At 33.8% G+C, this 10,518-nt stretch overlaps 1 protein-coding gene across 1 annotated transcript; it reads left to right on the top strand.

The window, feature by feature from the left end:
* The first annotated feature begins 1,208 nt into the window (after positions 1-1,208).
* On the top strand, positions 1,209-6,826 carry LOC21396719 (hydroxymethylglutaryl-CoA lyase, mitochondrial). Its single transcript, XM_010090666.2, has 9 exons — positions 1,209-1,507; positions 2,554-2,742; positions 3,367-3,571; positions 3,966-4,145; positions 5,031-5,111; positions 5,199-5,362; positions 5,629-5,765; positions 5,896-6,011; positions 6,288-6,826. Exons 2-9 carry the CDS (start codon positions 2,576-2,578, stop codon positions 6,534-6,536), a joined length of 1,299 nt encoding a protein of 432 aa, XP_010088968.1. The 5' UTR covers positions 1,209-1,507; positions 2,554-2,575; the 3' UTR covers positions 6,537-6,826.
* The last annotated feature ends 3,692 nt before the right edge of the window (positions 6,827-10,518 follow it).

The following is a 10,518-nucleotide window of genomic DNA, read 5'->3' on the forward strand; positions in this document are numbered from 1 at the left end:
TGTACTAGACTTCACAAACGAAAATCATCCAAAAAGGTACACTAAAATTCGACCACACATATGGCTCTTAAACAAATTATATACAATCGATGGAAAAAATTCAATTTCATGAGAAATTCATAGCATGAAGACTAGACAAAAACTGCAATATATATATATATATATATATATATATATATATCATGTGGATGAAACAAACAACCAAGTACTAAACAAACAAAATAAGAACTAAGTTAATCAGGGTAAAAACCACTGTTATTGCAAACAAAAATGAAAAAAATTTACAAGCAAGAACATCAAAACACTAAGAAGAGCGAGGCCATTCAACACCAACAAAACAAAAAGGTAGAAAAGAATGGTGGTTGGTAAACACACGCATGCAATAATGATAAAAGATGACGTGTGCATCACAAGATGACTCAATTAATCTCTAAGACCAAATCTTTCTTAGGGTAGGTCGAAATGAAGACCAATGTGTCCAAAAACGCCTCAAGATCAACGACGACCCTTTCCCCCACCTTAGATTTAATCTGGTAACCGTTCTCCTCTACGAGTGTTACGAACCCCATCCCAAACTTTAATATTTGATGACTAACTTGTAGATAAAATTTAGTGGCTAGAGGCCCAACAATAAACCGAACCTCTGGCTGTAGAAGCTCCTGTTTTTCCTTTTTCCCTCTTTGGTTTTGCTAGGGCCGATGACCGATTGTATTAATCAGTTTAAAGAATTTTATTACTTTAGTACAAAATCCTTTTGACTTTGACTTTCAAACTCATAAAATGCCAATATCCAGGTGGCGGCCTTTAATTGGCTTGTATAGTTTATGGTCTTGTTTGCACAAAAATAAAAATAATAGTAATAAAAAAAAAAAGAAATAGCACGACCATGAATTGCCGTATATGTCCAAATTTAAGAAGATAAAAAAAAAAAAAAAGGAAGAAAAGAAGAAAAGAAGAATATGATTCTAATGAACGCCGTGAAAAAAACAGACGCATTAAATTAAAAAATTGAAAAGAAAACGACCAACTTCCAACTGAAAAATACCTACCACCCTTCTTTCCTACCACTTCCTCTCTCTCACCGCGTTTTAGAGAGAGAAAGAGACGCAGAGTGACAGACCAAAAAAAATTTAATTCAACTTTCTTTCCATCCTCCAACAACAAAAATCAAACACAATAAATCGTAAATATTAAACAACCAAAAAAAAAAAAATTTCAATTGTCAATTTTTAGTATTATTCTTATTTATTTAATTATTATTAATTTACGTCTTTTGGCGTTCCAGAATTCACACCACCAACCAAACAAGCCAAGCTTTTTCCCACAAAATTTCCGTCACGTTTTTGTCACCTGCCCTTCTTCCTCTTCTCCCTCTAACTCCTAATTATTCAACGGAAAATTTCCTTTTTTATTATTTTTTTCTCTCTGAAAGCCCTAAACTTGAAATTTGAATCCCTAAATTGTCGGAATTATCTTTCTATTCCCTAGCTCTCTGATTTCACTTCAGGTCTGTTGGCTTCTCCTTCCTAATTTGTTACCCTTTTCTTTTGATTGCTTTCCTTGGCTAACAAACAGGAATTTTTGGGATTTTTGGTTGAAAGCTTAGAATTTTTCTCACGAGTTTTTTTATGTGCAATTTGGGTTTAATTCTGTTTTTTTTTTTTTTTTTTTGTTTAATTTTTATGTTTATGCTTAGTTTAGTTTAGGTTCTTTTTTTTTCCTCTTGGTTGTTTGTGGTGGAATTATGTTGATAATTTTTTGCTGTTTGGTTAAAAAAAAAAAAGGTGGAAAAGTTGGAATGAAGTTTTGTTGGCGTGTAACTGGACTATGTTGTGCAATGCCTGTTGAATTACATATATAAATTCAAGTTTTGAGATGGTAATAACTTGTTTATGATGGAAATTATTAGCCAGTTTTTTGCTCATCATCTTTTCTCTTTTACTAAACTCTAACTTAGCTCGCCAATTTTACACATTGTAGTAAGTAAATGATCATATATCAGAGTTGATTATTATTGCTTTTGCACTAGCAGTTCCAGAATGACCAGCAGATTATAAGAATATTTGGCACTGACAATTCAGTGGAGATTGAATACTTATTTTTTAGGCATTTATGATCAACAAGTCCCTGCTAAAAAGAATGGAAGATATGAAGAAGTTCTTTATTATGAATCATTCGTCAATATTGGAATGTTAAATAAATCAAGTAAAACGTGGATTGTTTGCTTGCTTTTGCTGAATGAGGATGTTGGGATCTAATGCAAAGGAAAAAGAAGATCAAATTTTGTGTCTAAGAAATACCATTTAGAAATTGGATGAAGGAAGATTGCTTGTGTAAAGTATTACAGTTCGTTTAGATATAGCCTCAGATAGAACGTTCGTTTAAACTGTTTGGGTCTATCTTACATGTGCGAGTTATGTTATTGATAAAATTGAAGGCTATTGAAGTGGAAACTCCAAGTATGGGATCCTTTCATTGTTTGTTTTAGAAAATAAGGTGAAAAAAGTGTTTGTGACAGAGAACTTAGTTTTGTTGTGCATTTGTTATTTTCAGCCTTTTGCATCTTCTTTTCATCATGTCAAGTTTGGAGGAGCCACTTGGTTTTGACAAGGTGCCAAGCATGAGTACTATTGATAGGATCCAGAGGTTCTCATCTGGTGCTTGCCGGCCGAGAGAGGATAACATGGGCTTCGGCAACTGCTGGATTGAAGGAAGAAGTTGTAGCACATCCAATAGTTGCAGGTAAGTTAGGTGTCATTATGTTTCTGATCTTTTGTTCATAGGTTATTCCGATGATCGTTGTTGCACATGGTAGAACGCTTCTCTTAAGCACATATTTTAGTCCATTGACAACTGAATCAAATTTCCTATGTCTTATGTTCTTTTCTATTCTTTATATGAGCCATTATTGCTTGCAGCATCCATTGAACATGTCACATTTGGAAAAGGAGAGAAACCATAAGCGTAGGTGCTGAATATACTATGTAATGCCTTTGTCACATCAGTTGATTTATTTTTTTTTCCTTTTTTCAGTTTTTTTATTATTAGTTGGGTCATATTCCAGTACAAGACGAAAATAAGGGTCTACCACACACACTACAGTATCTTGATCTGATTCTTATAGCTAACTATAAAGAAGGCATCACCAGAAACTTTTTAATTAAGAATAGTAACAACGACCTGGATTTGCCCTGAGATCTTCTTAAATTATGGAAATAATTTATTCATGTTTTGCAAACTGATAGTTACCTTCATTATATGTGCATCATTCCGTCTTTGGCTCATTGTCCGATGTTTTCTGTAAACATTTTAAATTACATTTTATCTTTAATTGATTATATAACCTGAAAATTTGTTGTTTTGCAGTGATGATTATGAAGGACGTGAAACTGAGATATTTCCATGGGTAAGGCATACGAGAGACTTCTCTCAGGGTGACACTTTAAACAGAAGGACTTCCAGCCTGGGGAGGAATCAAGTCACTGGAACTGGGTGCTCTTCATGGTATTCTTCAGACCATCAATATAAACCCAAGTCCAATGACAGAGACAAACAGGACGTAACAAATAAGGTGATTGAATAGGCCGAATATAACTATATGTCTTATGCTTTTTTCATTCAACAACTGTTGTAACAATATGCGTTTATATAGAATATATTCCTTCTATCAATTTTTATGTGCTTCGTCTGTGGAATAGCTTTGCATACGTTACGTTAAGTTCACTACACACTATATTTAGGCCTTCGGCTTTTACACCGCACACGCATTTTGATTGAGTGGTAGTTTTGTTTTATCTATGAACAAGACATTTTCTGAAGGAATGCTTAAAGAGTTTGGTAACTACCGTTTCTGTCTGCTGGAAATTTTTTAAATCTAAGATTATAATTGTTTTTAATACAAAAACTTTTGATACAACACTGGCTTATTACAGTTACCTTGTCTAATCTTGTTTATAAAATACCAGTTTTTGAAAAGTATGCCAAAGTTTGTGAAGATAGTTGAAGTTGGTCCAAGGGATGGACTGCAAAATGAGAAGAATATTGTGCCTACGGCTGTAAAGATTGAATTGATTCACAGGCTAGTCTCCTGTGGATTGCCTGTTGTCGAAGCCACAAGTTTTGTATCACCAAAATGGGTTCCTCAGGTAATTTGTTTGTATGTACTTGACTTGTTAAGCTCAAAGTTAAGATTGTTCCCGAGGCTTCCATGAATACTTAAAAATATGCACAATTTGTCAATAGTTGGACCTGTCAAATATTGATAAAGATATCAGGGATCTATGTTTTATTGAAGGATTGGATTTCTTTGATGTAGTCTTTGTTTTTTTTTTTTGGTTGTTGGTGGACATCATGTCCGTTTTATTTGTGATCTTTCCCTTTTGTTTTATATATGTGTGAATGTTTCTGTGTTCTTATGAAAAATAAAAGGTTTGAACCTGTGAACTCTGAAGCCGGATTTCTATTATTGCTTAGGTTCTTGAAACCCAAACTTTGATGGTTGGGAGAATAATTTTACGGACTTAATTGTTGAATGAATCAAATCTTCATTTTATAAGACTTCTTTGAAATCACTAGGAAATGAACTTAGGTGGCTTGCTAATTTAGCAGACAATAGTGGCTAATGCTCAAAATGCATACCTTGAAACATAAAGATGGTGGTAATAATAATTGAGCAACTTATTTGCTGACCTTTGATGATATCTTGCAATAAAAGGAGCTTCATTTTACTTTTATAGTGTAGCCTATGGTTCGTATTATAGTGTTCATGTTTGGTTATTCAGTTAAAGAACTTGTACTTTCTTTCCGGTCATTTTGTTGAGCCTTTCTTCTCTCTTTTCTGTCATAGATCATTGATTTGTTATTCTTATTGAATTTCTTTGTCAATATCATTCAGAATTTGTTTAGTTGTTTCAGCTGTACATTTGTGCAAATCTCCTACATCCCGCCTTTTGTTTTAGGAGTTAAATAATTACATAATATATGTATATATATTATATTTTTTTTTAACTTTGTCCCCTTTTTGTCTGTAGCTGGCAGATGCAAAGGATGTAATGGGAGCAGTTCAGAATCTGGAGGGTGCCAGATTGCCTGTTTTGACACCCAACTTGAAAGTGGGTAGAATCTCTTGGAAAATCAGGGTTCTTAAAGATATGTTTGTGCATTTTTAACATGCCATATCTAATTCTTAATTCTTCCAGGGTTTTGAAGCTGCTGTTGCAGCTGGTGCAAAGGAAGTAGCAGTTTTTGCGTCTGCTTCTGAGTCATTTTCAAAGTCAAACATTAATTGCAGCATTGAAGAAAGTCTTGCTCGTTATCGCGCTGTTACTCATGCTGCGAAAGAACTCTCAATTCCTGTCCGAGGGTATGCTTCCATTTAAACTCTCTTTCCCTACCTCTCAAATTTCCTGAGCCGACAAAAAATTGTATCATATGTACATTAGGCTTTGTATTGACAACTGAAAACTTTTTTGAAGTTAGCTATTATGATTGGCTTCCGTGATTTAGGGGTGTCATGTAGTTAACAATTATTTTAGGCTGTATCCCTAGCGTGCATGATGAGTACATAGTGTTGGAATATATGTTCCCTCACATAGCGTCTGACATGGATGAATTAGCTGACTTCTATAGGTACATATCATGTGTTGTTGGATGTCCCGTGGAAGGAGCAATCGCACCATCCAAAGTCGCATATGTGGCAAAAGAACTCTATGACATGGGTTGCTTTGAAATTTCTCTTGCTGACACAATTGGGGTTGGAACACCTGGTAAATTCTTCCCCAAAACTAGGCAGATCTTTCACTATGCTCCTAAACGTTTTCTTATCTGTTGTTCACACGGGTTGCTTTGTTATTGGCTAATTTGTGTCTGTTTTCCTCTTCCCTTGCTTTGAAACAGGGACTGTTGTTCCCATGCTTGAGGCTGTAATGGCTGTTGTTCCTGTTGAGAAGCTGGCGGTCCACTTCCACGACACTTACGGACAATCTCTTCCAAATATTTTAGTATCCCTCCAAGTGAGCCTTCTTAGAAGCCCAACGTCTTTATCCAAATCTACACATGGTTCAAAGAATTCTTCATAAACTTGTAAATGGCTAGCTAAGACATTCCTAAACTTAGTTATTCAAATTAAAACTCCACTAGAAGCCAACATATAGTCGATAGTTTTGGGGCCAGTAGAATTCCTCTAGGAGAATTCTTTTGTGTTTACCCAGAATTACTTTATATTTACCTTGATTTTGGACGAACTACACCATGATAGCAGTAGTAATCGTATTTTATTTCTTGAACAGATGGGGATCAGCACGATTGATTCCTCAATCGCGGGCTTAGGGGGTTGTCCATACGCGAAAGGAGCTTCAGGGAATGTTGCCACTGAGGATGTTGTGTACATGCTTAATGGACTTGGAGTGAAGACTAATGTGGATCTGACAAAGCTCTTGAAGGCAGGGGATTTCATCAGCAAGCAGCTGGGTCGCCCTTCTGGTTCCAAGAGTGCTATCGCCTTGAGCCGACTCACTGCTGATGCCTCTAAGATATGACAAGTTTAAGAGGTAGATTGTAATACTATACGGATTACAAAGAAAATAAAAGGATCTCTCAGTTTTCGTGTCCACCACAGCCCAATTATAGGAATAAATAAAAATCCCATTACCATTCATCCAGTAATTATATTTGTTGGGGAACAAACAGTCCCTTAAATGTGTTCTGTAATATGTCTTCCCGATATTAAGCAAAAGCAGCTCGTTTACTTTTATTATAAAGCGTACCATGTGAAGTTTCGAAGGTCAATTGGCACACACATATAATTAAATATATACTACAAGTAACTTAAGCCTATACCACTTGCTTCTAGTATTTATTATTTATTTAGATATATACCATCCTTTGACACGTTAATTTGGCGTTTCTTTATATTGCCTTGCTTTTATGGTAGTTATGGTGGTTGTAGTCAAAGTTATGATTTGAGACAATACGTAACAACTATTGCCATGATTTTCCGATATTAAATGTTGTTTACTAACTACAACTTTTCTAATATATATTTATATATAATTTTTATATCACAATTTCACAAAACGTTCATCTGCATGGCGCACGTTTTCTCGTTATTATGGGATATTTGGTTGAAAGGTTCGTCTATAGTTCTGAATAATAGTTTTTTATTTTCTATAGTATTTTTCTTTTATAAAAAATTTAAATTTTAAAAATTAGAATCATGAATCATAATTCTGAACTCATGAGCCAAACGTCTCATTAATGATTGATGGATTTTTTCTTAAAATTCATGCAACAGTAATAAGACATAAATATATATATATATATATATTTTATAAAAAATTTAAATTTTAAAAATTAGAATCATGAATCATAATTCTGAACTCATGAGCCAAACGTCTCATTAATGATTGATGGATTTTTTCTTAAAATTCATGCAACAGTAATAAGACATAAATATATATATATATATATATATATGTTTATGTATATGTAGTACATATGTAATATTATGTCTTACATAGCATCGCGAAATCTAGTAAGTTACAAATATCATTCATTGAACAAACAACTTGAATATATGTATAGTATATATATGGCATCGTCCTTATGTTGGGTAGAAATGAAAGAAAATAAGATAGAAAGAAAATATAGAAGTGATAGAAAATAACAATGATAGAAAGGAAATTGATTTTCTTTTATGTTGTTTGGTACAAGAAGATGAAAAGAAAATGAGCTTACCTTCACTTGTTTGGTATTGGAAGTTAAATTGGGAGGAAAGAAAAAATTTTACTCGTAAATTACTTTTATACCCTTAAATTTTTTGCTTAGATGTTGATGGAGAAAATGGTAGTTTAGTAACTTTGCCCACTTTAATTAGTTGTCCCCATTTTTCACTCCATTTTCCGCCCATTTGTAGAAAGAAGAAAAATAGTGGGACCCACATGTATTATTTTTCACTCCATTTTCTCTTCCTCTCTCTTTTCTCTTCTACCAAACAACCTATAATTCCATTTTCTCTCCCAAAATCTCTCCACCTTCTTCCTTCCTTCTACTTTTCTCTCCTACCAAACATACTCTAAGTCAGGCAGCTGCACATACATAAGTGTGACACGAGCACACAATCTTACACAAGTGAATATAAAATGTTACATTTGCCGGACTGATTTAGCGACCGCACTGAAGACATTTCCAATACGTGTGTGTGTGTGTGTGTATATATATGTAATGTTATGTGTTAGATAGCATCAAAATCTTGTAAGTTACAAATATCATTCATTGAACAAACAACTTGAATTGGAGTATTGCCTTCCACCACGTACAAATATCTATAAAAACATATGACGTGACTCATAATTGAAGCTTATTCACCACTGCTAAAAAGGAAAAGAAGTTGCAAACCGAAAGATAGCTAGGCGGGCTCATTATCATTTTGTGGCACCAACGAGAAGAGATGACACACGTGCTGCCCACGTGCTTCTCAAGTTTCTTAAAGCTTTGAAATTAACTTGGTGGACAATGGACATGATTAAGGGAAGAAAATCAGTCTGTTGGTGTGAAACAGTTCATGAAAATAATATGTCTTCCCGATATTAAGCAAAAGCAGCTCGTTTACTTTTATTATAAAGCGTACCATGTGAAGTTTCGAAGGTCAATTGGCACACACATATAATTAAATATATACTACAAGTAACTTAAGCCTATACCACTTGCTTCTAGTATTTATTATTTATTTAGATATATACCATCCTTTGACACGTTAATTTGGCGTTTCTTTATATTGCCTTGCTTTTATGGTAGTTATGGTGGTTGTAGTCAAAGTTATGATTTGAGACAATACGTAACAACTATTGCCATGATTTTCCGATATTAAATGTTGTTTACTAACTACAACTTTTCTAATATATATTTATATATAATTTTTATATCACAATTTCACAAAACGTTCATCTGCATGGCGCACGTTTTCTCGTTATTATGGGATATTTGGTTGAAAGGTTCGTCTATAGTTCTGAATAATAGTTTTTTATTTTCTATAGTATTTTTCTTTTATAAAAAATTTAAATTTTAAAAATTAGAATCATGAATCATAATTCTGAACTCATGAGCCAAACGTCTCATTAATGATTGATGGATTTTTTCTTAAAATTCATGCAACAGTAATAAGACATAAATATATATATATATATATGTTTATGTATATGTAGTACATATGTAATATTATGTCTTACATAGCATCGCGAAATCTAGTAAGTTACAAATATCATTCATTGAACAAACAACTTGAATATATGTATAGTATATATATGGCATCGTCCTTATGTTGGGTAGAAATGAAAGAAAATAAGATAGAAAGAAAATATAGAAGTGATAGAAAATAACAATGATAGAAAGGAAATTGATTTTCTTTTATGTTGTTTGGTACAAGAAGATGAAAAGAAAATGAGCTTACCTTCACTTGTTTGGTATTGGAAGTTAAATTGGGAGGAAAGAAAAAATTTTACTCGTAAATTACTTTTATACCCTTAAATTTTTTGCTTAGATGTTGATGGAGAAAATGGTAGTTTAGTAACTTTGCCCACTTTAATTAGTTGTCCCCATTTTTCACTCCATTTTCCGCCCATTTGTAGAAAGAAGAAAAATAGTGGGACCCACATGTATTATTTTTCACTCCATTTTCTCTTCCTCTCTCTTTTCTCTTCTACCAAACAACCTATAATTCCATTTTCTCTCCCAAAATCTCTCCACCTTCTTCCTTCCTTCTACTTTTCTCTCCTACCAAACATACTCTAAGTCAGGCAGCTGCACATACATAAGTGTGACACGAGCACACAATCTTACACAAGTGAATATAAAATGTTACATTTGCCGGACTGATTTAGCGACCGCACTGAAGACATTTCCAATACGTGTGTGTGTGTGTGTGTATATATATGTAATGTTATGTGTTAGATAGCATCAAAATCTTGTAAGTTACAAATATCATTCATTGAACAAACAACTTGAATTGGAGTATTGCCTTCCACCACGTACAAATATCTATAAAAACATATGACGTGACTCATAATTGAAGCTTATTCACCACTGCTAAAAAGGAAAAGAAGTTGCAAACCGAAAGATAGCTAGGCGGGCTCATTATCATTTTGTGGCACCAACGAGAAGAGATGACACACGTGCTGCCCACGTGCTTCTCAAGTTTCTTAAAGCTTTGAAATTAACTTGGTGGACAATGGACATGATTAAGGGAAGAAAATCAGTCTGTTGGTGTGAAACAGTTCATGAAAAGTTGTTGAGATCCCAATGATGATAGATCACCATGACTTTGACCACCACAAAAAGGGTAGGGACTAGAAAGAAAGGCCAAAAACAAAAGGGAAGAAAGAACTCCAATAACTTTTGCTTGCCCACCATTTTTATAGTCTCTGCCTTAATGATGGCTTAATGTGTACTCATATCAACATTGTCTCTCAGTACCTTTTCAGTTTCTTGTGTGTTTAGAATTCTGAAAAAGAAAAAAGACAAACG

Source organism: Morus notabilis, unplaced genomic scaffold (genome assembly GCF_000414095.1).
Source record: "Morus notabilis unplaced genomic scaffold, ASM41409v2 Scaffold281, whole genome shotgun sequence".
Classification (NCBI taxonomy): domain Eukaryota; kingdom Viridiplantae; phylum Streptophyta; class Magnoliopsida; order Rosales; family Moraceae; genus Morus; species Morus notabilis.